Source organism: Halichoerus grypus, chromosome 10 (genome assembly GCF_964656455.1).
Source record: "Halichoerus grypus chromosome 10, mHalGry1.hap1.1, whole genome shotgun sequence".
NCBI lineage: Eukaryota > Metazoa > Chordata > Mammalia > Carnivora > Phocidae > Halichoerus > Halichoerus grypus.
Window position 1 is genome coordinate 130,478,760 of NC_135721.1, and position 26,782 is coordinate 130,505,541.

The 26,782-nt window shown below is 40.6% G+C and overlaps 1 protein-coding gene and 1 long non-coding RNA gene across 6 annotated transcripts in view; one reads left to right on the forward strand and one right to left on the reverse strand.

The window, feature by feature from the left end:
* Positions 1-18,937, forward strand: part of TSHZ2 (teashirt zinc finger homeobox 2) — a 739,565-nt gene extending 720,628 nt beyond the window's left edge. For all 3 annotated transcript variants that reach the window (XM_078057314.1, XM_078057311.1, XM_078057313.1), the window contains one exon: positions 18,742-18,937. In XM_078057314.1, coding sequence (XP_077913440.1) covers positions 18,742-18,743 — 2 coding nt within the window. In that variant the 3' untranslated portion in view covers positions 18,744-18,937. The remainder of the gene's footprint in view (positions 1-18,741) is intronic.
* The window catches only part of LOC118524534 (uncharacterized), an 84,003-nt gene that overhangs the window by 18,913 nt on the left and 38,308 nt on the right, over positions 1-26,782 (reverse strand). The gene's annotated exons all lie outside the window — the stretch shown is intronic.

Consider the following 26,782-nt stretch of genomic DNA (forward strand, 5'->3'; position numbering starts at 1 on the left):
GTAGCACACAGGATGGGTCAGGAGACAGAAATGCTAGCCACCCAGGGGTCCCATGCTTGAATGAAGACCACAGGGTTATCAATCAGCTCCAAGGCTGTATGTGACCCTTCCATTAAGTATCCATTCCTTGGAAACTATCTGACATCACATAGGAAACACTTGATAAACATTGAATGAATGGATGAATGAATGAATGAATGAACTTGCCTTTGGTTATGCATAGCAATAAAAAAAAAAGAAATTTAACTTTGTCTTCTAGACTTTGAATGCCTTTGCCAGCAACTATATCTCTTCCAGGGAGGGCAGATGGCGGCCTGTACAATGAACAATTTAATCTTTAGAAAATGGAACAACTTTGCCAACAAACTCCATTTTTCTCCACGAACACATTGTCAATAACATGTGCTCTCAAATATGTGGTGAAATTGATGACTGGGCCCTGATTTATGGAAACAACAACAAATTAAATGATTACCTTTCTCTTTCCTAGCTTGGGGTCCTTCTGACCAGCCATGAATTTTTTTTCCTGGTTCTAATAATAGAGGAGGTCTAATTAAAATTCCTGGCTGTCTGATTGTGTATGTGGAGTAGAAGAAAGAAAGGAGAGTGTCCAGAGTATCTTAATTTAAAACCACGGGGGGAAAATCCACTTGTGTGATAATGAAGATTAACTTAGGGAGCCGCTGGTGCCCCCTCTGCACATAAAAGCAGATATTGAGGGAATCTTTCATACAAACACTGTTGTGGCCATTTATTTAGCTCCTTGTAGGAAATTTTCTTGGTTTTGGATGAACTTGAGGCTTTGGGTTTGGCTAAAAATAGACCAGGGTCAGGGAGTGGTATTCAGAGAAATCAAATTCCCCAGATAGTTAAGCCATATTGGCTATTTGGGACTATTCCTGAGCCATTATTCCTGAATCACTCCTGGTTCAGAAAAAGTCCCCATCCTAGGACTCCTCATTCTAGCATAGTGGTTCTAAACTTGTATTTGGACCAAGAACTTTCTTGAGAATCTGATGAGAGCTACAGATCCTCTCTCCAGACAAAATAAATAACAAGTGTGTGTTTACAAATGCATACACACACATACACAGAAAAGCAAAATTTTGCTTACAATGTCATCTCTTGTCTTTGCCATAAACTTGAATAACTTGAATAACAATTGCTACTCAAAATTCCAGGCATCACCAACCTTCCCATAATGCTCATCTAAGGTTAAGAATCACTTCACTTAAGGAGCCCTTGGTTTCCTTGGGCTATGAAAATTTTTCATTGTTTCAGGCTCTGAACTTCTTTGGCCCTCTGGGGAAGCCCATGCAGCCCTTCTCAAAACTAATGCTTTTAAAGGCACAAAATAAAATACTTAGGATTTTTAAATTTTTTTAAAAATCATGGAAGTACAATTACCAAATACTAAAGAAGCCAATGTATCACAGAGTAATAAACGAATTTATGTACATCAAATAGCATGACCAGCACTAAGGCTAATGACCACTGTGATTTCAAAATAATGGTAAGTAAATACTGCAAGGTATTTTCAACAACTGTAGTGTGGCATAAAAATATCTATGATGTTTTGGTGAAAATAAGGGTGATGCAGCTACTACTATTGTGATTTGGTGCCTACATTCATAAATGAAGGAATTCAGTTAGAGGTGTGTGAAATGAGAGACATAATCTTCTTTCCCATACAAGTTCATGGATCCCTGAATTCTATGCATGGATGTCAGGTGGAACAGCGTGAAAATGACTTCATGCATGTTTCACCATCTTATTTTTTCCCACTGTTGGTTGCTGAAACATTGTCTAACTAGCAGAGCACTGACGTGAATATGGCAGACATTTAATTGGGTTGACTCTGAAGCTATCAATCAAACACCTACCGTGCCCATGGTTGCAGAGGCCGCTAAGAGCTGAAGAAAGGGCTGTTGAAAACCTGTTTCACTAGAACATAAACTGCAAGAAGACAAGGACCAAACCATCATGTTCCAAGTTGAACATCCAGCACCTAGCCCAGTGCCAGGCACAGGAAAATCTCTCAGCACATATTAATGCAATTAAGGAGTACATACCAGCAATCAGCAAAGAGTAAGGTAGACCTTCTCAGAGTGTTTAATGCAAGGAGCCAGCATTTCATGAATGTCTCTGTCTAGAGACCTTTGAGGAATAGGGACCCACTGTTAAGTAGAAGGAAGTCATGTCCACAGGTATTCAAAATGAGCTATTTCCAAAAAGAACAAATGATGGGAAACTTTTTCTGTACAGGCTAGATAGTAAATATTCTAGACTCCGCGGACTAATACAATCTGTCCACAACTGCTCAGCTCTGCCCTTGTAGCATGAAGGCAGCCATAAATAATATGTAAACAAATGTGTGTGTCTGTGTGCCAATAAAACTTTATCAATGGACTCTGAAATTGGAATTTCATATAATTTTGGCGTGTCATGAAATATTATCCTTGTTTTGATGTATTTCAGTCCTTTAAAAATGTAAAGATCATTCTTAGCTCGTAGAACATACGAAGACAGGCCACAGATGGGACTTGACCCAAGGGCCACAGAGTGGGGGATGCAGCTCTGGTTTTACTCTTGGTTGTTAGTGGGTTTTTGTTAGTGGTTTTGCTAGTCTGGGCTCAGCCTCCACCTTTGCTGTCTTTGTTACGTCCCCTCCGATGGCCACAGCCCTCTCTCACCTTTGGGGATTTACATCTGCAGATGCTCCCCCCTGGGTATATACTCCTCCAGCACACTCCCCACCGTGGGTGGCCCTTTCTCATCTTTCAGGTCTTCACTCAAATACCACTTTCTAGAGAGGCTTCTCTGGTCCCTTCTCAGAGTGGACATGCTGCCATTCACACCAAGAGGCACCCGCTTTTCCAGCACCCTGCCTCATCGTCTCCACGTCACTGGCCTTACCTCCTAAGGGCTTGTACCTCGTCTTCTCTCCCTCCACAGTTCAAATCCCCCAAAGACAGAGGTCCTGTCTGGTGTGTTCCCTGCTGCAGTCCTTGTATCAAGATAGGACCCGGTGTCTGGCACCGAACAGATGTTGTCCCAAGATTTGTGGAAAGAATATTATCAAGTGTTCACCAGTAAGGCAAGAGCCGAAAATGCACAGCCAAAGTTTTGCTACTTCACCTGGTCCAGTGGGCATCAGGCTTTATCATCGTCATAATATAAATTAGTAGTAATAATTTAGGGGAGCAGTTGAATGTTTTTCAAATATAATCTTATATGGAGCCCTGTATACAAAATGGATAAAATGAAGTTGCTTTGATTGAAATGAGGGTAGGAAGTCCCAGAAAGACTCTTTCAGGCACACACACTCCTGGATGCCCCTTCTGGAAATTTCTACATTCTACATCTCTTCTGCAAAGCTCTTTGAGAGTCCCTGTGCTGGCCTAAAACTAATATCTGAGACAACTCTTCCCTAGTTATTCCAAGGTTACTAGGAAGCTCTTCAGGTGTAAGCTGAAAGGATTATGGGACCAACAGTTTCTAAGAAACTCCTTTTGAACCAACCAGAGGATTTCCTTTCCCAAAATCATATGTAACCCGACTCAAAAATTAAATTCTAAGAGAGAGCTGTGGTGCCCCATTGGCCATCAAATTGCTTTCTGATTTTGTGGAAATGTGCTAGGCCTCAATTTACTTTCTTTCGTAAATGGCCTTAGTAATACCTGCCCTTCTCACCTCACACCACAGGCAGGAAGGGGGAAGAAGAGAACAAATTTGAATACACTTTCCAGGACGTGAAAGAATGGGCTGCCTCCAGGCCGGAGTAACCAGCTGCAGGCTTTGGACACTTATTCTTCCTTCTCTGGCTCTATTAGTCAGCTCAGGCTCCCGTAGCAAGGTACCATAGATTTGCGGGGGGCGGGGGGAGGGCTCAAACAGCAGAAATTTATTTCCTCACAATTCTGGAGGCTGGACGTCCAAGATCAAGGTGTCGGCGGGGCTGGTTTTCTCTTTGGCCTCTCTCCTTGGCTTGCAGATGGCCACCTCCTTGCTGTCTCTTCACATGGTCTTTCCTCTGTGCCCATGAATCCTTAGTGTCCCTTGTGTGTCCTAATCTCCTCTTCTTAGAAGGACATCGGTCAGATTGGATTAGGGCCCACTCTAACGGCTTCATCTTACCTCCATACAATCTTTCCCTTAACTTTCCTGATGCAAAAGGTGAGAGGTCCACCCTACTGTTTCGTCTATAGCTATGCTTCAAAGGACTGAAAGCTTCCTAGTAAATTTTATAAGTGAGACATTTAAAATCCGTATTATTGCTTCTCAACAGCTGATTTGCGGGTGGAGGAAATCGTTGAATTCCTTTGAGGAAGAGTACCTAGTTCAGTGTTTTTTCAGGGCACAAACAGGATCACAGGGCAGAGTCTGAGGAGGCCTCTAGGAGACAGTGTGGTTAGCCATGATGGCACGGGTGGGGACAGGGGAGGGGTAAGTAGAGGAAGGTTCAAACCCAGAATCCACCTCTTACTAACCATAATGACCATGACTTCATGAGCCAGTTGACCCTTTGTGGAACGGTACTGCTGATAATACCCACCTTGGTTTGGTTTGGAGGGGTAGAGGGAGGCTCTCTATCCCCCACCAGCCTCACACAGCCCCTGGCACCGGGTGAATCCTCATTTTCTGATAATAGCGGTTGTTGTTATTACTGAAGGGCAAGCAAACCCCAGGGTCTTGAAGGTCTCCTGTGAATTCTCTGTTTGCATGGAAGTTTAGTTGCTCACTCTTTTATTTGAGAAGTAACTAGACCATTTTGTCTGGGATCTGTAAGTGTGAGCCTCTGTCTTTATAAACAGTCGTGCATTGTGGGTGATTTTTCTTTTTTTTGTAGGTGCTGTGAAGGAATTTAATCTACGTAAAAATGCAGATTTTGGAGTGGGGAGGGGAAAGAGAGAATGGGGAAGAGCAAGAGAAAGAGAGAGAGAAACAAGGAATGTTGTAGTAGAATTGTACAAGTCATGTATTCTACTGAGTCTCCACAAGAAGAGCAGTTGATTAAATGGCAGTAATCAATCAATCAATCAATCATACATTAGAGCAGTAGTTCTCAATCTTGGCAGCACATCAGAATCCCCTGGGGAGCTTTTAAACACCCCAATGCCCAAGCCATGCCCTGGACCAATTAAGGCAGAATCTCTGAGAGTGAGCCTAGGTATGAGTGTTTTAAAGCTGTCGGGTGACTCCCATGTGGAAGGAGGCCAGCGTGCAGAATGTGTTCGGAGGCACAAGGCACAGATCATTCTGTGCCATTTATTAGCTCTGAACATGGGCAAGCTGCTTAACACCTTTAAGCCTGTTTCCTCATTCATCTTGAGGATTAGACATATTTGGTTAACCAGGTGGGCTCCAGGTCAAGAACATGCTTGGTTCATAAATAACAGGTATTTCTCGTTACTGTTATCATTGTCCAATGGATGTAAAGTCTGGGCCTCCAGGTCTCCATTTGCAAAATGGTGAGTGCAGGGAGGATCTCTGAGGTCGTTCACTTCCATTTTCATGATTCTACAAAGGTAGAGCAATGGGCGAAGTAGGAAGAAAAACTCATGTTTCTTCACTGAATGACACCCGGGGCCCAGCACCGAGCCAGCACTTTGGAGACCTGTTGAACAAAACGGTCAGCATCCCTGCCCTCCTTAAGGCTAGTAGAAGAGCCATGCATTAAATCAGTACTCACACAAACATTATTAATGGCCAATTGGAGCTAGGAGAAAAAAAAAAATCTGGATTTTTTTCTGGGATAAGGAGAGGTCTAGATTCTGGGATAAGCAAGGGTCTTTCTGAGGACATGATACTTAAGCCAGTGGATGAGTGATGGAGTGTGGAGCAGGAATTATCCAGGAAGGGTCATGAGGAGGGGAGGCATTCTAGGTAAGGCATACAGCAGGGAAAAGCTTCTGAGGCAGGGAGGAGCATGACACTTCTGAGATTTTGTTTAAAACATAAGTGAATGAGTAAAAAAAAAAAATCTTTTTTTTTTTTTAGAGCATCTCAAGGGATTCAGGCGTTCCATAACATACTTTGGAAAACATTGGTAGAGTCAGATGAGGCTGGGTAAGAGATCCAGACAAATCTTGATTTCACTCCAGTTTCACTAGGAAACAGCTGTGTGGGTGGAGGGGACAATTTAACCTCCTGATCCCCTGGTTCTTCGTTTGTAATGAGGAAATAACTCATATTTTCCAAATCTTCTGTGAGGATTGGTAATTAGTGGTAGCAATCGAATGGGTAAAGGGTACTAGTTATCATGGTACTTTGGTGACAGAAAGACCAGCATTCACATCATGTTCTACCATCCTGCAGGCACCTGATCTTGGTCCCATCACTCAAAGCTCTGGCTCTCAGTTTCCTGACTCCTGAGAAGGGGTTCATAAGACCTACGTCTGGAGATTATGGAGGTTATCATAAGAATTAAGTAAAAGACAGCAGTCAAGCTTCAGGCAAAGAGTAGGTACCCAATGAATGAAACTGTCACTAAGAGAAGGGAAACTCTTCTTGGAAAGTGGGAGGGTTTACCTGAACTATCTAAACAGGGATTCCAACCCACTAACCCCCTTTTCCAATGTAGGCAACACCACAAACAGTGTTGCCCTGGGCTTAGACACATAATCACAGTTGTTAAAAAAAAAAAAAAATTCTTCCCTGTTTATTTGTCATGTTTGGGGGGCATGCCGTTCTTCCTGAATGCCAACAACTCACATTTAGGCAGCAGTAAAGTCCCTTTGCTGTGTCCCTGCCGTGAATCTCGTTTGGTTGTAAGTTAGTTGTAATAAATCACTTTTGGCTCTGCACTCCACTTAAAGAAGATAGGTTCCATTGTGAATCATGTCATTGGTGGTTTGGACTTTAAGCTGTCTGGGTTGTTTATGGTGGTGTTTGCCAGCATCTAGCCCTCTTTCAAACAATTTAAGTGCCCTTTTGGAGTATATGAATGTGGCTCAATAAAAATGGGTACAGGGAAATTGCTTTCTTTCTCTCTTCTGTGGCCATGTACCAAAATCAACCATCGACGACGATTGTCAAATGTGAAATACATAATTGCCAAACATGAAATTATAATTAACATTGAAATCACCAAGGACATTTTCCCTTTCTGTTGTCAGGATGCTGTCCTGATCTTCGCCATCCGTTTCATTCATTTCTTGAAAGGATTACAACCGCTGAACAGTTTTTCATCCTTATTTTTCATTATATAGCTTTACTGAGCAATGTGCCTTTAAAAGATTCTAGTGAGTTCCTTTGACAGCAATAAATATTGGCTAGAGAACAGGCTTTGAAGCCAGACAGACCAAAGTCCAAATGCCAGCTCTACTACTTGCTACCTATCTGAACTTGGTTAAGAAATTTAACCAAGTTCAGCCTCTATTTTGTCATCAATAAATAGGGACAATGAGATCTACTATCAGGTATTATTGTGAAGTGCAGAGCTTGTAATGAGCACTTAATAAAATGGTAGGTATTATGACTGCTTTCTACTTTCTTCTTCTTAATAACCACATCAAATGTTTTGAAATGCTATTTTATCCTTTTTTTTATAAAAGGGGAAAACTTTTCTGAGCTCCACATCTGAATTGACAACTGATTTCTTTTCAACATTTAATGCATGAACTAAAGAGCCTCTCTTCTACTTAGTTCTTCAAGTTTCCAGAAGGAAAGAATAATTCACTTTCCAAGACCTAATGATTACTTATTTCTAACACATAAGCAGAATTTTATGTATGTATTTTCTTAATTTATTCCATATCTTATTCCACAGCACTTTTAAGGTGCTTTATTGTATGCAAGGAAATAAAATCATAAAAGAAAAGAAAATCACTTTTTAAAATCTACATTTTTATTATGTACCCAACACCGTGTGTGGAAGGTTCTATTATTAGCCTGATTTTGCAGATGTGGAATTTAGGTTCAGAAAGGGTAAGTCATTTCCCCAAAGATCACACAACCAGTAAATGACAGAGCCAAGCTATTAACAAATGTGCCAAAAGAAAATGAAGAGTGAATATGAAAAGAAGTTAATGGGTATAGACTGGAGTCCCAAGAGGCTACACAGTCACTAAAGTTGGGCCACCAAATGCACTCTGAGCTTCCTAGTAGTGAAAGCAAAAATGGAAACCTGATCCACTCCAAGATTCACCTTTACCATAAAGAAAATGTAGACTGGGATTTAAGAATAAGCAAAACCTTTCCTGATACTGAATGTCTGGCAGAAATCCATGCATAACTTTTATAATGGAGTGCAATCAAGATAGTAGGAAGTTCCCAGGGTAAAACCAAACATTTAAAACTGAAACCATTCCTTTCTGCAAAAAATATGTTTAACTTAACACTGGGCTCCATCTCTTCTGATAATTATCCAATCCAAGCTTTGTCAAAGCATCATACTGAGGAGAGATTCGTGTTAAAACGCTAGCTGGCAGGAGGGAAAAAGCCCCTGTCTGCCTTATCATTTTTATTTAGATTGATATACCTTTGGTTATAATTAGGGATAACTATACAGCAGTTAAAACTCCATAATCCCATTATTAGTTGTCAAGAGATTTTCAGAGGGCAAACCCCCATGCCTTTATGTTCATTTCTGTTTCTTAACTACTCGGGTAGTCTGAAGTTGAAGAGTGTGCTTTAAGGAAAAGATTTTCTTCTGCCATTGAAATCTTTAAGCTGGCACACAAGGAAGGACACAAATGACGCCTCGTGACAGCATCTGCGCCACTCTCAGGAGGCCCCACATCTTCTTGCCTGACATTTTTGTTGTTGTTGTTCTCCAAGATGTCACCCTGTGTCGGGCGCCTGGGTGGCTCAGTTGGTTAAGCGACTGCCTTCGGCTCAGGTCATGATCCTGGAGTCCTGGGATCAAGTCCCGCATCGGGCTCCCTGCTCAGCAGGGAGTCTGCTTCTCCCTCTGACCCTCCTCCCTCTCATGCTCTCTGTCTCTCATTCTCTCTCTCTCAAATAAATAAATAAAATCTTTAAAAAAAAAAAAAAAAAAAAAGATGTCACCCTGTGTCTGCCAGTTCCATTCCATAGCCATCTCACGCACGGTGGTGAAGAGATTTTAAACCATTTCAAGGGTTGCCCATTAAGTAGACCAAAATGGAATTTTTTTTAAAAACTATTTCCAATTCACCCACTCTGTTAGACACTCAAAGTTGGTGGTAGAGGGTGGAGGTCAGCTTAGAAAGTGTTTACTCTGGCTCTGATAAAAAAAAAAAAGAAAGAAAAGAAAAGAAAAAAACACACAGAAAAATTACTCTTTAGCTTTAAAGCTGTGGGCAGTTGGCTGTCTGGTTTGTGTCATGGAGCATACATCATACATTTGAGACACATGGTTGATTTATCACAAGTTGTGCTTTAAAAGAGGAAGTTCAAAAGTTGAGATTTTCCAGTGTGTCGATTATGACCTGCATGTCATCTGTATTTAGATGTTCCAAGGAGAAGACTATCAAGATCAACAATAGTTTTGTGTCCTGTTTTTCAAGGACCTAGTCAAGCGGCCCTCTGACAACGAATCTGTGGTCTCATTGGTACAGATCCAACATCAGGCACAATTCTTTTGGTGGTTAAGAGTAAAGGATCTAAAATCCAGAAAAGATACATTCCGATTGAATATTGGAATATCCATTTCCATTCACTGTTATGTGACCTGGGATAAGTCACTTTGGTCACCTAAACGTCAGCTTCTTCCTCTGTAATACTGGACACGCCCCCTGGAGTGTTGAGATGATTCATGGAAATAATGCATAAGCAGGCGGGCCTAAAATTAATAGTTGTTACCCAGATGTGACTGTTCTATTTTAATTATTTTATTGACTCAACCTCTCTGCAATTTACGATAAGAAAGCTAAAGTCCCTCTCTCCACTCAGAAGCCCAGCCACTTTGTTCTGTCTGGCTTCTTTGGTGGCCTCCCTTTCCAAGAGCAATTTGTCTCAGTGTCTGCTTCCAATGGTGGGAAAACTACATGGAAGAAAGAAATCAAGAAAAGGCAAAAGCACATCAGATAATATTTGAAAATATCATCCACCTACTTACGTGGTACTGTGTCTGGCATATGAAAAGCATTCAATACATTTAAGCAATTACTTTATTCGCTCTAAAAATTGAAATTGGTCCACCCAAGTTTAAGGGTTTCTGCACACAGAGATTTCTCTTAGGAAAAATTAGGTGAAGCACTAATGATGAAATTCAGCAATGTAGGTGAGCCAATTTGGATTTTCTAATGGTAAAATCAATTTGAAAAAATATTAACTGCAGGTTTCTCCCAGGATTACACGGTTAGGAATCACATGTCTCCACAGCCACTTTGCTTTCTTAACAGTTTTTTTTTTTTAATAATACATTTTATATATTTTCAGCATTTATATTTCACTTGCTTTTTTTCATTTTTAACCAGTTTTTAGAAGCCCAGAAATAGGAGTCAGATGTCCTGATTTCATCACTGATCACTATGGGAGCAAATTATTTAAACTCCCATGGCCTCAATCTTTTTATCTTTGGGGCTACTAATATTTATCCAATATATTTCAGAAAAGCATACACATACACACACACACATATATATACATTGTATATAAGAGTGTGTGTGTGTATATAATATATATACATATATGTATATGTATATATATGTATACACTTGAAAAGTTTCCATTGAGCACTTGAAAAGATGTAAATTGTTTCAAAATGGCAAAATAAATTATTCTTTAGAGTTGAAAGTACCAAGTAGATGGTAAAGCTTGTTCATGTCCATTTATGTTTCCTTGGACTAATTGTCCTAATCTCTTGTTTTTTCTTTACATATTCTACATTGTCTCTTTCATAGAATTAGAGAAGTAGGATTCCAGGCAAATCTATTGTTTGCTTTTGTATTATCTTAGTATAAAATTCTTTAAAATTCTCTTTTCATGTTGTCTTTAGGGCTTCATTCACTCAGCAAATATGTATCACGTACATATTATGAGTCAGACATTGGCTTGTCTACCTGGGATACTGTTATGATCAAAAAGTGCACAATTGGGGTGCCTGGCTGTCTCGGTCCATTGGGCCTCTGACTCTTGGTTTTGGCTCAGGTCATGATCTCAGGGTCCTGGGATCGAGCCCTGCATCTGGCTCCATGCTCAGCAGAGAGTCTGCTGACTCTCCTTTTGCCCCTCCCCCTGTTTGTGCGCTCTCTGTCTCTCCCTCGCTCTCAAATAAACAAATAAATCTTAAAAAAAAAAAAAAAGCACACAGTCCCTACCTTCCTGGCATTTACAAGCCAGTATAGGAGGCAGACACTTAATTAAAAATTACAGCTGTGTGGGTGCCTGGGTGGCTCAGTTGGTTAAGCGACTGCCTTCGGCTCGGGTCATGATCCTGGAGTCCTGGGATCGAGTCCCACATCGGGCTCCCTGCTCAGCGGGGAGTCTGCTTCTCCCTCTGACCCTCCCCTCTCTCATGCTCTCTGTCTCATTCTCTCTCTCAAATAAATAAAATCTAAAAAAAAAAAAAAATTACAGCTGTGAATATGCTTATAAACTGCTATAAGTCCCATAAGAACAACATATAAGGTGCAAGATTATATCAAAAGAACTTAGTCAATATAATGTATGGTGATTAACATAACAATAAAAATTAAAAAAAAAACAAACAGAACTTAGTCAAGCCCCAAGGGCAAGAGAAGACTTCTCTGAGGAAGTGACATTTCAGTTAAGACTTTAAGATTGAGAAGGTGCTTGCTAAACAAATAGGAGGAAGAACGTTGTAGACAGAGGGAACAGCACCTGCAAAGCCCCAGCCATGTTTCAGATGCTGTCAGAAGGCCAGTGTTCTTGGGACAGATTAGCAAAGGGCCGAGAGCCCCAAGTAAGGTCAGATAAGTGGCAAGGCCAGATCAGGCAGAATGTCTTAGAAAAACAGGATTTTTCCTAAGTGCGGCAGAGGTCACTGAAGGACTCTAAGCTGGGAGGAAATAGGGAGTGACTGCTTCAATCTAATTAAAGTTTTCATAAGCTCACTTTGTTTGCCGTATGGAAAATGATGGGCAGGACGCCAAGCAGAGTAAAGCAGCCCAGGGAGAGAGAGGGTACCATCATCTGGGGATGACACACACAGGCTTGAACTGGGGTGCTGGGGAAGGGCATGGAAGTAGATTCTGGCGAGAAATCTCATGATGAGGTGTCAAGGATGACCCAACATTCTGGCTGGAACAATTGAGCGGCTTGAGGTTCCATTTCCTGTGAACAGAAACATCGGAGGAGAAACGGGCTGGGGGCAGGGGAATTCAAGCTCCCTGCTTTTGAAAAAGTTGCCTCTGACGGACTTATGAGATATTCACATAGAAATGTCAAGAAGGCAGTTGGACGTGCCGATCTGGAAGACACAGTCATCAGCGCACCAATGATCATTAGCATCACAAACTGGATGCAGCTGCCTACCCGGGGCCTGAGGGCAGGGGTCCTCACCCTTCGCAGACCCAGTGTGGACATTTCCCGACAAACAGTTTATGATTTCCCCTGTATGATCCAGAAATGAATTCATAGATCACATGACCAACCTACACACATAATTTCCAAAAGAAATCATCTGATGCGGTGAGTGTACAATGAGAAACAAAAGGAAAATGTTTGGGCACAAAAGTTCACTCGAACAGGACTTCTGAAACATGAATAGCATCGCCCGGCATCCTGTGAAATACAGATTTTGAGTCAACAGGACTGGGGACAGGGGTTCTGCTTTCTAACACGCTTGGGGATGATGCCAATGTTGCTGTCCCATGGGCCACACTCAGGCATGAGGTCCTCAAAGAATGGTGAGGGCGTCTGTTGTATGTTGCTATATGTAGACTCACCATGATCATGTCAATGACACATGCAGGTCAGTTTCGGGGCTGTTGAATGGGCATCCCAAATACCATGAGTGGGCATCCCAAATACCATGAGTGGCAACACCAGAGGTGACTTGTTTTTTTTAAAATGGCCAATAACTCCCCTTAACATTCCAAAGAAAACAAACTAGTTTCTCTTTGTTTGCAAGGTAGCTTTATTTCTGGACAATGCAGTGTATATGAAACTGTGCACCAAAGACTTTGTGTTTATATGTAAAATGGAATTAGGGTCTAGGCTAAAATAATTACAAAAATGTTTTCCACTATGTCAGCGCTTCAGAACCGCTGTGATAGATCATTTTGCTCCCTGCCCCACGGATATTTGGCAATGTCTGGGGATATTTTTGGCTGTCACAACTCAAGGGTAAGGGGGCTGCTACTGGAATCTAGTGCGTAGAGGCCAGCGATGCTGCTAAAAATCTTACAATGCCCAGGACAGTCTCCCACAACAAAGAATTATCCAGCCCAAAATATCAATAGTGCCAAGGTTGAGAAACCCCAACCTACAGAGACATTTTCAAAAATGGTGCAGGGTGAGGGACAACACCACCTTGTGAGAAGCTGTCCCACATGTTGCAAGGTGCCTAAGATTCCCAGTGCCTAACCATTCAACACTGGTGGCGGGCCCATCCTTGCAGCAACCACAGGACTCCCCCCAGGGACGGTAGCGCAGCTCTGAGAAGAACAGGACAAAGTAGAGAAAGAGGAAGGGCCTGGAGAGGAAGGGCCAGAGGGGTTAAAAATTCTAGCATGGCCAGGGGCACCTGGGTGGCTCAGTCGGTTAAGCGTCTGACTCTTGATTTCAGTTCAGGTCATGATCTCAGGCTCCTGAGATCAGCCCTGTGTCGGTCGGGCTCTGTGCTGGGCGTGGAACCTGCTTAAGATTCTCTCCCTCCCCCTCCTTCTGCCCCTCCCCCTGCTTGCTCTCTCCCTCTCTAAAAAAAAAAAAAAATTCTAGCGCGGCCAAATTAAAGTAGATATAATTCTACACATCTGTTGGTGGCTATGTAATTAATACAAAAATAATTGCATCTCTTCACCTGGCTCTCCCTCACAAACTCTCCTTAATGAACACTGCCAATGACTTTTTAGATATGTAATTAAAATTTTTATTTATTTCTGTTTTATTTTTATAGTAGTAGCTTAACATACTAGAAAAAAAAAAAAAAACCCATGCCACAGCAGAGCTTGGCCTCAACAACCAGTGGAGACACAACCAAGAGTAGTTTACACACTGCATTCTGAGCAGTGAGAAATAAAACCACTACTTCTCATTCCCTTCATTTTCTAGGTTTAATTTTCTGCCAGGGTCTCATCTTTAGACCTACAGAAAAATAAGGTGCTGCTTCTTCTTCTTCTAAGGTAAGAAATAGTAAGAAAAGGTATATCATCCCAAAGTGGCCCAAGATTCAGTTATCCTCTTTACACGTTCTCTTTTAGTACAGGAGCACTGACTTTCTGGAAGAATACACCACTTCCATCCATCATGGTGGAATATGAGATCTGTCAGATAGAAATAGCATCATAGCCAAGTTTTTTTTAATTTATTTTATTATGTTATGTTAGTCACCATACATTACATCATTAGTTTTTGATGTAGTGTTCCACGATTCATTGTTTGTGTATAAAACCCAGTGCTCCATGCAATACGTGCCCTCCTTAATACCCCTCACCAGGCTAATTCATCCCCCCACCCCCTTACCCTCTAAAACCCTCAGTTTGTTTCTCAGAGTCCATAGTCTCTCATGGTTCATCTCCCCCTCCAATTCCCCCCCCCTTCATTTTTCCCTTCCTACTATCTTCTTTTTTTTTTTTTTAACAAATAATGTATTATTTGTTTCATAGGTACAAGTCTGTGATTCATCAGTCTTACACAATTCATAGCGCTCACCATAGCACATACCCTCCCCAATGTCCATCACCCAGCCGCCCCATCCCTCCCACCCCCCACCACTCCAGCAACCCTCTGTTTCCTGAGATTAAGAGTCTCTTATGGTTTGTCTCCCTCTCTGGTTTCATCTTGTTTCATTTTTTCCTCCCTTCCCCTATGATCCTCTGTCTTGTTTCTCCAATTCCTCGTATCAGTGAGATCATATGATACCTGTCTTTCTCTGATTGACTTTTTTCACTTAGCATAATACTCTCTAGTTCCATCCACGTTGTTGCAAATGGCAAGATTTCATTTTTTGATGGCTGCATAATATTCTATTGTAGATATATACCACATCTTCTTTATCCATTCATCTGTTGATGGACATCTTGGTTCTTTCCATAGTTTGGCTATTGTGGATATTGCTGCTATGAACATTGGGGTGCACGTGCCCCTTCGGATCACTACATTTGTATCTTTGGGGTAAATACCCAGTAGTGCAATTGCTGGGTCATAGGGTAGCTCTATTTTCAACTTTTTGAGGAACCTCCATACTGTTTTCCAGAGTAGAAATAGCAACATAGCCAAGTTTTAATAGAAAACACTTGTATCTAGAATTTAACTCAGTAACTAACTGTACAGATACTCTTGGAGAAATGCCTCTGAATTATTAATAATGTTAGTGTTCAACGCTTTACAACATTATCAAGCCATCGGAGACCATAGAAGAAGCAGTGGTTTAAGAGCCCAAGCAACCTTAAACCTGAGTATCCTTTCTCCCACTTACCAGCCAGGTGACTGCAGGCCAAATGGCTTCACCCCCCTAAATGTCCATTTCCTGGGCTGGAAAGCGTAGATGCTATTCCCTCCTGCACCACAGTATCGTGAGCTTGATGCGAGGTGAGGCACGGACTTGGCGTGGGGAGCATAGAGCAAACTCGGGAAATGTCAAGTTATCACTACAGCAGTCTTCTTTCACACTGAGGCCCCAGAAAGCCACAGAACCTGAGCTAAGAATCACAGAAAGTCAATAATGAGGTCAGGACTGAGATCCTAGGAGCTGAGCAACTTCCTTGTTTTTACACAAGAGTCTGTCATGAAGATATTTTCCAGAAGAACAACACTCAGATATATTCGTGTTTTGTGGGAAAGAAAGGGGTCATCAAACAAATCCAGGAAGCACTGGGTTAAATAAAGACACATTGTGTTGGGTTGGGTTGGGTTTTGGTGGCAGGACTTCTCGGAGCCTTTAATATGCTGATGTGTATTGTGAATTTCCAAGAAGGGGGCTATAATATAATACAATTATTTTTTCATTCTCCTTGCTCCTCTCCCCAGAGCAAACTTCGCCCTAAGAAACATCCAGCCGGAGGAGTCTGGGTGTTGAACAAATCTGGAGTAGTTTCAAGGAAGAGACAAATGAAACAAAGTTCTCTAAAACTGGCGTCACATTAATATCATGGTCAGGGAGGAGAGGAGGGCCTCACACAGAGCATGTGTCAACACCGCACCCAGGACTTCATCCTGCCTCACAGTGTAGGGCACTTTCACCCTTTAAGAAAATCAGCCACTCTCTTCCTTTCTCCCTCTCTCCCTCCTCCTACCTTCCCCTAATACCGTTACTATTTCTGCCGTCTAATCTCTTTCTCTTTCTTTGACACATCTCTCTCCTCCAACCACATGACCATTCTCCTTCAAGTTCCTGGACCTGCCAGGGGGTTCCAACCAAGTCAGAGGAAAGACTACTTTGTCTCTGAAATACAAACCTAATGTCAAAGGGAAATGACTCCTTCCACTGATGGTGACCATCTGTAATCTAAATGGGGGTGGGTGGGTGGGATGGGGTGCCTGAAGTGAGCATGGAAGCTTCCAAATGGGAAGACCTAAATTTAAAGCCATCCTCTGCTTATTAGCCGTGTGACCTTGGACAAGTCACGAATCTCAAGACTCTTTTTTTTTTTTTTAAAGATTTTATTTATTTATTTGACAGAGAGAGAGAGCACAAGTAGGCAGAGTGGCAGGCAGAGGGAGAGGGAGAAGCAGGCTCTCTGCTGAGCAGGGAGCTGGACGTGGGGCTCGATCCCAGGACCCCAGGATAATGACCTGAGCCGAAGGCAGCCGCTTAACCGACTGAGCCACCCAGGCGCCCCTCAAGACTCTTTTTTTTTTTAAAATGAGATTGTTTCAAGTGTTAGTGGAAATATGTGTAAAGGATCTGGCATTTGGTACATATATAACAACTGGCTCTGGTATCGGAGTCCTACAATTTCTTACCAAGAAATCATTTATAACGTCTGTTATGGTTATTTTGTGCATGATTTCTTTACACACATCAAGTGTCAACAATTTTCAACGTGTCTTTATTCTTCTACTAGTAACTTGGAAGTTTTCCTCTTCCAAAAGACTAATTATATATAAGTCCAAAGTATTTTTTTCTCACTAAAATGGGCAATACCACTAAATAACAAGATATAAAAAAGGAATGCCACCCAGATTAGGCTAATGGAAACTGTATGCATTCTTACAGTAATCCAGATAGCACATATCTGAAAAAAAAAATTCTCCCAATTAATCTCCCATAACAAAGCATACTTTTAAGTAGCACTTCCCCAACCACAAAAATGTTCCTATATTTTGACTCAGGAATTCCACATTTGGCAATTTAAGCCTATGAATATATCCCAACGAACTGAAGGCTTTAAACACAAAGATGTTTATCACAGTGTTACCTATTATTGAATAAAATTGGAAGCAAATTTAAATGTCCAACATCATGAGAATGTTCTAGTAAATTCTGATAGTGTAGGTGATAGAACTCGTGTAGCTATTTACAATGGGGTTTTCACGTGGGGGGGAAACACCAGAGAGGAACGTCACATAGTGGGTACTTATGAGTATGTACGCCTCTCACAAATGCATGGGAAAAGAAAACTAGAAGGAAATACAGCAGAATGTGAATAGGAGCTTCCTCTGGATGGTGGGGCGTTAAGTTAATTTTTTTTTCTTTTTCAAAATGCTTTATAATGGGAAAGTTGCATATTATAGTTTTTATTTTTCATTGTGGAAAAACACCCAAAACATAAAATTTATCATCTGAATCATTTTCCAGGGTACAGCTCAGTGGCATTCAGTACATTCCTGTTGTTCTATAACCATCACTACTATCCATCTCCGGAACTTTTTTGTCTTGCAAAATTGAAACTCTATACCCATTAAAGAACAAGTCCCCATTCCCCAGCCCCTGGCAATTACCATTTCTGCTTTGTGTTTCTATAAGTTTGACTACTCTAGGTACCTCATGTAAGTGAAGTCATATAATATTTTATGACTTGCTTATTTTCTCTTAACATAATGTCCCCAAGGTTCATCCATGTTGTAGAATACATGAGAATTTCCTTTCCTTTTAAGACTGAATAATATCCCGGGCGCCTGGGTGGCTCAGTCGTTAAGTGTCTGCCTTCGGCTCAGGTCATGATCCCAGGGTCCTGGGATTGAGTCCCACATCGGTCTCCCTGCTCAGCGGGAAGCCTGCTTCTCCCTCTCCCACTGCCCCTGCTTGTGTTCCCTCTCTTGCTGTCTCTCTCTCTCTCTCAAAAAAATAAAAATAAAAATCTTGAAAAAAAAAAAAGACTGAATAATATCCCATTGTATCTCTACATATACCACATTTTGTTTATCCACCCATCTGTCAATGGACATCGAGGCTGCTTCTTCCTTTTGCCTATTGTGAATAATGCTGTTATGAACCTGAGTGTATAAATATCTCTTCCATACATTATATTTTAAAGGTTCTTTTTTCCCTAAACTGGGGTTTCCTTTCTAGGTCCCATCACGTGGTTATATCATACCCTAGACTAGATTTAACTATGACCCCATGCAGACCATTAATACGAATGAAATAGTGCAGGTGGGCAATTTGGCTACCTAGGGAAAATAACCACCCGAGCTATTCCTCCGAAAATAATGCATCTTTTTCTGTTGTTCTGATTCCCATTACAGGACAAATGCCTTAGTTTCAACTTTCCAGCCTGGATCTCCCTCACACTGAGTCCTTCTTCATTGTACCACCTGCTTCTGACATTGAACTCCTTCTGACACCCTGCTCCGAGAAGACTGCCAAAAAAAAAAAAAAAAGAAAGAAAGAAAGAAAGAAAAGGAAAAAAAAGAAAAAAAGAAAAAAGAAAAAAAAAATTACCCCAGCCATCTCTCTTCATTCTTACTAACAATTTGGTAATGAAGTATTGATTTCCACTTCTCTGCTTATGGACGATATTAGATTTTCATTGATAAACTGCAATGAGGCAGTCTCGTCTCCATGGTCCCCTTTTCACTGTCATGAGAAAACAAAGTGCCACTGAAGAAAAATAATGACTGAGAACATTGATGTACTTATTTCGTCAGTCTGTAACACTTGACAGGAAAGGGCGGGGGAGTATGAGTCTTCATAGTTTAATGTCCAAGTGAGCTGCGCTAGATGCAGACCCTTGGAAGCTTACTTTTCATGGTAATGTCCATTTCCTATTTATAACCCCCCTGGGAACGTTTGTCTAAAGGAAATGTTTCTGTTCAGAGCAACAATTACGGTTGCACCTGGATTGCCCAGTCCTGCCCCTGCACTGGGGAGCCATTAATCACCGCAAAGTGGAAGAATTATTAAGTTAGACCAGAGTTTGAGCCAAGAAAACCTCTGAACAATGTTCATCTTCTGTGAAAGTTGTTCAAATAGTTAGGCTTAACCATGTTGCTGCCAAAGACTTTTTCCCAAGCAGTGGTGGGCATCTTTTTAATCATTGTCTTTGTTGGTTACAAAAAAAAAAAAATGGGCTTAAGTACGCATACGAGACCTGCAAATTGGCAGAACTGGGGAAATTGGTGAGATGCGAGATCTGAAGGAAAGCAAGAAGATGAGATCACTGCAGGGTGGAAAGTTCAGCAGCCGTCTTGCCCGGTGATCTCTTTCTGCAGAACCTGTTGTTTATGGACTGGGAAACGCAGCTTAGCTTGAGAAGTAACAGAAAGCATGAAATAGGGTGTCCATTTTAAATGTGTTCCTGCAACTTTTTTCATTAAAACTTTGAGGGCCCAATTTTAATTTGTGGAATATTCCCGTTAATAATGAGATCTAATTAAGACATCCATTAAAAGCCCGTTAAAGTTAATTTAACGTAAAAATTCCAATAGAACTGTATTAGATTTTCTCCATTAAATTAACGTTATGGATTTTTAACGGATGTCTTAATTATACATTATTATTAACGGGAATACTGTATTACACAGATTAAAATCAGGTCCTAAGCCAACTTGGAAAAGCTAAGAGCATGTTTTAATATTAAAAGTCTTGCATACCTAGTACACAGTTTGGAAATTCAGGGGTAGAGCTGTTTACTCTAGTTGAGCATTTTCTATACAACTGAAAGCAATCTATAAATAGATAAATCTATCATTGCATTTAAACAATGAATTTCCTTATTCTCAAAGGACAAATAAAGTCTGGATTGTGTTATAAACTGCTACTCAGCTATAGGCGAAATAGTTAAACTCTTCTAGGTACAACACTAGGAACTTAGATGATTCTAAAACAAACAAAGAACAATTTTGTTGTCATTGCTTTAATTACCAAGGTTATCACACACACAAAAAAATCTCAACACCAACAAAACGAAGCCAAATATCCTCTTCACCATTTCTTGTGGAAGCATGCCTGTTGAAATTGCTTTGGAAATTTTGACATGATCCCTAAATTCAACATTGGGATTAAAAAAAAAAAACTTCTTATTTACCTCCTAGGGAAAGTGTTGCCCTTATGCCACATATAATAGCAAATTGCTTTTTTTATGGCATGCATAACCTAGATGGGAAAAAATATGGCGCTTCGGGGAAGGAGGGAAAAAGTAAATGAAGTTCCAGGAATGTCATTCTGAAGTAATGAGGCATGGACAGAAAATATACCCCTCACATCATCGGATTGAGATGGCAGTCGAAATAGCTTCATTGAAGTGTCAGCACTCATCCATCAATCAATCACCCACAAGGAAAAATAGCAACAGTACAACGGGGCGGCTTTTATGGGATTTACTCATGGGCATAGGGAATAGCGGCTCAAATGTAGTTCTGACATGAAAAGCAAGGTGCTGATATTATTTTTTATGATGGGAGGATCATAAAGTGAATTGAGAACAGCGAGGTCTGTCTTTGCTTAACCTATTCAACCAGAAATGAATGGAGCTCAACTGGAAAGGAACAGTCTTCGCATGGGTTAAGATTGAAGGGTGGACTCTACTGAGCACCGTCCTTCGACAACGAAATTCTATTAAAGGAAAATCAGTGCATTAGCATTGGGCTTCCTGAAGCTGTTAAAAATTGCCCGCTCCAACCCAGGGTTATTAGATAAAGTTATGTAATTCAGACTCTGTCACTACCCTTCAAAGGCAGATTCTTGAGCTCTTGCTCCAACTGGGGGGAGACAATACAATTCTCAACTCCATGGAAATTGTTTCCCTTCTAAGAAAAAAAAAATAAATCATCTGCTTCAACATTTAATCTATATGGTTTTGTTAGCACAATTTCTATGGAGGGGTGGGGTGGGAGGCGAGAGACAAAAATATTGATAAATTTGGTAAGATTCATGAACTGTCACTTGGTAACTGTAAATGTCACTGCTGAGGGACAGCTGCTAATGTTCTCCTTAGGAAACAAGATCTGGGCTCATGCTGTGAGGTAAACACGGCTCTCAGTACATTTCTAGAGACCAGGCCTGTCTTTTCATTTGGCAAGCCCTGCGAGGCTTCTAGAAACTTCTTTCTGGAGGGAAAAACTAACATGAGCTCAGGAGAATATTTGTATCTGCTTTCAGAGCACTCTCTTCCTCTCTCTGAATAAATGGAGTGCTGATATATTGGAACTTGAGAAATGGAAAGGAACATGATGTGCAAATATCATGCAAATCACACTTGAGTATCTCCATTCCACCACCAACCCTTGGTATCAGTGGGGGTGAGAAATTGCCTTTCCTTCCCCATCCCTCCTTCTAGCTAAGACCACCAACCGGCTGCAAACTGAAATGTCCACTGAAAAAAATTGTATATAAATATTTAAGTTTTATGTCTTTGGCCCCATTTCATAGTTCAGCAAATTCACTAAATATAGAGCACGTTACAAAGCACTGGGAGACACAAGAGAGAATGGGAAATATAATTCATTCGGCAAATTCATTCCACAAAGATTAGAAAGCATCTGCTGTGTGCAGGATATTGTTCTAGGTGGTATGGGATACAACAGTGAACAAAGCACCCAACAGCCTCGCCCTTCTCTGCGGATAGCAGCTCCTTAAGGTAGCTGATACCAGACACCTGGCCTGGGGGGAGGAGCTCACAGAGGGGCCACCTCCCCTGTGTTACTCGTGTTTTTATTCCTGCTTTTCAAAATAATAACATTTCAGAATAGGGATTTCTCCTTCTGAAAAGCATACAGAAGAGAAAATAGCTTAAAAATAGGTCAAGGCCTAAATGTAGACTCTAATCACAGAATATATTAGATAGCCCACACAGTCCCCACAGAATTTAAGGTCACAAATAGATTTCTTAAAACTCACCCCCAAAATGTGCCAGCTCAGTTGTTTGAGTCTTGCATAATTAATGTCACGGGCAAAACCCGCTGAATTTAGTCAAAATGCAGAAAACAAGTTCATGAAATGACATATTTGGGAAGCATTTCTGAGACTCGGGTGAAGCAGCGAGGAAGTGTGTATATACGAATTCACGGCGACTTTCCAGGGTCCATGGACAGTGACACAGTAAGAATCTATGGTTTTTCTGAAACTTTTCACAGTAAATCCAAAGATTACAAGGCCTTAAAAGGTGCATGCTTTTCCATTTGTCACTTCACAGTTTACTTGACTGCGTTCAAATCTTTTTTTATCCCCCCATCGGCTTTCATTTTTTAATCTTGTTAAATGTTTTCGTTAAAAAAAAAAAAACACATTAAAAATGTCGTTTTCACATTATCCTCTACTCTCCACAAGAATAGAAGCGTGTCGATATGCAGACCCACATATGTGTGTGTATAGTTCTAAAGAGCAATAAAAGTAGTCTCTGTTTTGAACAAGCATTAGGCAAGAAAAAAAAAATCACAACTGAACTTTCGGTTTATTTTTTTCCCCTGTGAGATGTTAAAATGCTAATTTCATTTTCTCCCTTCCTATATGTGGCACTTTCTCAAAATATCCATGAAATACTTTTAGACAAAGATTGAGCAGGAGAACAAGATACAAATTTCCATCCCCCCAGACAGAGAGACAGGTTTCCATTGTAGGGAAGCATTAAACATTTTGAAACTTGTGAATCATCTTTAGAATTTCTACAGGGGAATTTTACCTCTTCATCCAAAGCAAAAGCCACTTATCTCTTTTGGTTTCCTGTGACAGATTCAGAGGCATACGCAGATACACAATTTCCAGGCTCTAGTTAATCTTCTTCCAATAGTTATGAACAATGGGCTAACGGGCGTGGGTGTTTCTCCAAAAATTATTCATGCGCAAGGCAGCCCAAAGCTTCAGGGAAAACTAGAAATGTTTTATGGATTAGAATAGGACTGTTCTAAAATGCTGGTACCAGGTGGAATGCTATTTCTGCAACAGGACTCTGTCCATTTCCTTTGGAAAAATAGATTCCAAGTAAAATGGCTCTTCCAAGTAATGGCCCCCGATCTGACACCTTTCAGCACACAAAGACTTTACCGATAGCCATATGATTATCATTAAGGCCTTTTAACAAACAATCTGTTTGCAAAAGACAGATTAAATTCTCACAGCCCTTTCTACAATGTTTATTTGCTTAAAACCGCTTTTGGAAGTACAAATAATAACTCTTTTGTGAAAACCCCCAGGAGAAGTTGAAAAACTCCCACAAATGCATTACTTAGAAAAAGAAAAAAACTACCACTCCCTTCAATCCTTCCAGAAAATGAATTTCAGCGTGCTCACTGAATTACCTTGAACCTGAAACCTGCGTTTGGATATCAGTCCCCAGGCAAAGGCTTATATTTACAGAACTTGCACAATCATACAATTATATCTCAAATGTGAAGACTCTGTACAGTAATATTTTCACTTTCTAAATGACCCATACAACATTCAGGAATTACAAATGTGTACGTATATTTTTTAAATACACAAAGTTCAACTGGTCTGCGGAGAAGAAGCAAAAACCGTTCCCGTCCTGTACTGAGATAAATACTACAGAAACAGTCCAGTTCTGCAATACAGCATTTTGGCTTATAACACAGCAGATGTTAGAATGTGCAATGCAAGTCAAAATAAATAAATAAATAAAAGCTGACATACGAAACAATTCTCATTTGGCTCAGGGTTCTTAAATGTCACAATATCTCGGGATACAATATACTTTTTGGTCTCTAATACACTTATATCCTCCTAATCTCCCCTGACTTGGATTCTTAACAGCCAGGCACAGTCGGCATGAATCACAAACTTCCAAACCCCTTTAAAATCAAGAAGATAGTTGATCATACAGTCTTTTTAATGGTCAACCGGTTCTTACTCTGCAGAGCCCTTGTAGCTTTTTAGGAAATTTGGCATCAACCATGTTTATGTTACACATTTGCCCCCGTCTGTTGATTCTAGATTTTTCTTTTTTTTTCTTTTAGAAAAGGCAGTGGGGAAGGTAGGGCGGAGCGAGTTGGGAGAATTACATTCATGCTTGCTCTGAAGGAAAGTGTTTATTTGCCAGCGAAGAAAGGCAAACACGTTTTTGTATTAGGAAAGCAGACTAGTCGTTTTCAAAGAAAAATGACTGCAACCATACCATAGAATGTTTCTGTGCAAATACACTAATTTTCTATCACCTGCATGCTGTATATAATACATTTGCCTGTGTATACTAGGAGGAAAAGCCAGGCTGTTTTCCCTGTGTACAATGCAGCTTGGACGACTGGGAACGTAAGCCTTCCGTACATTTTTATACTGTACATATTTGTATATACTAACCATACCACCATGTATGAACACAGATTTTGTTATATTTGCTTGTTTCTGTTTCCTACCAAACTGGCCCACAATGGGGATTCTTTTGTATAGAAAAAAATATGCTTGTAATTTTTTTCCTGGTCATTCTCTTTCAATAGCTTCTGAAAGAATTAGCTCTGAGTTTACAAAGAAATTATAAGAACCAAGTTTGTCTGTCTGCATGAGTCCCATCCAGTTGCTGGATCTAGGGAGGAACCAACGTCCTAATTCAGAGTTTTCCTTTAAAGGCATGCTTTACCCCTTGGGAAAACTGCAAACTCATCCATGTAGAATTATCCTCTTTGTATTTTATCTAATAGTGCCTGAAGATTTTTTTAATGTCTTCTTAGAGGAAGAATTCATAATTGTCGAAATTTGAAACATTAGCTTAATTTTGTTTTTATGACCTCGCAATTCTCCTCCTTATTTATTCGGTTGCTGTTGTAATGGGGCCCCAGGCCATTCCTGACATCGGCGTGCTCTTCTTCTGCATTAAGGACGTTTTTAAAATTACAGAGATTATTGAGCCAACAGGCTGTTTTAATCAAAACCATGTTTCACTTGTTTTTGATGATTATAAATTGTCCTTGCAATGAAAAAAAAAAAAAAAAGTTTTCTGCTAGGAAAATTATACCACCCTGTGGCCAAACAGATTCATCACAGATAGGCAGGCATCTGTGCCCACTTCTCTGGGATCTGGAAAATTCATCCCTTGGCTGGCCACACTTTCTTTTACTCCTCATCATACTGAATGCTAGTGCTCAATGCAGTCACTATTTGCAAATTTCCAGAGGCGTGGCCGAGTTGTCACTGCCCAAAGACAACCAACCCAGCTAGAAATGATGTCTTTCCAGCTTGAAAAAAAAATGCAGGGATTTTCAGAAAAGGTGCTCCTGCCTTTGTCCGTTGGTGCCACCATCCTGTCATCTCTCCTAACCATAAACAATCTGGTCTTGATACCCCATATAACTTAAATCAGGTCAAAGGAAACATTCAGATCAGCCCCTCGCTGAATAAAAATGAGTTCGTTTGGGTGCACATAAGATGTATGCCTGTGTCGGATGCTGCAGCTCTGAAATTATCTCGATAAGGAGAGAGTTTAATACAATTTTACCACTAGAAATAAATTCTCTGATGGTGGAGATGAAGAAAACCCTTAAATTACATCACAGAAGCCATTATTTTTTACATCTAAAGAGTTGGGTTGTTTTTTTTTAAGAAAATCATTCTACTTTGCGAACTGTAATTAAAGCCCTAAATAATAGATACTACTTCTTTTAGCTATTGTGAAAAACTAATAACACACTCGCCAAGGTTATATGGAGCCCCTCATTTCCATCGAAAAGGTTTCTATAAGTGTATTATTTACATTTTTAAACACGATAACTCTTTTCCTTTGCGACCAAAAAAAAGTCTTTTTTTTTCCCCCACTCAGCAGTGGAAAATAGACTGTTTCCCATCTGAAACCTTATCGTAATTTGCATCAGGAAACCCAACTGCCGACATTAAGGACTTGGGTGTGTTCAATTATGATTTTGCCGGAGGCTGTCCTGCATTCTAATGCTGCAGATCTTGAACCACCTTTCTGAAACCCAGCCCATATAGTAGACATGCCGCTCAACACCATTAGCTTTGCAAATGGCTTCGTTTCAGTCAACGCCGACTCCGCTTTGGCCAACTGAATGAAAATTAAAGGAGAGAAGAAGAAGAAAAAAACACACAGATGCACTTAAAACATGAAAAGAATTATTTATATGATAAAAATATATTTAGATTTTCAAAGCACAAGACTGAATAGAAGTGCTCTTTTTATGCTTTGTGAAGATGTTACTGTTAAATGTCTTTCTACATCAGGCTTAATAAATCTGTAATGACATTTGATGGATTGATTTCTGCCTATGTGTGTTTTTTAAGGATGGCAAGAGAGGAGAGAGGCAAGGGAGAGGGGAAGGAGGGAGTGGAGAAATAGCACTGACCCCCAGGGAGGCCAAGCAAGGAAATTATTGGCGGGCCTCTCTC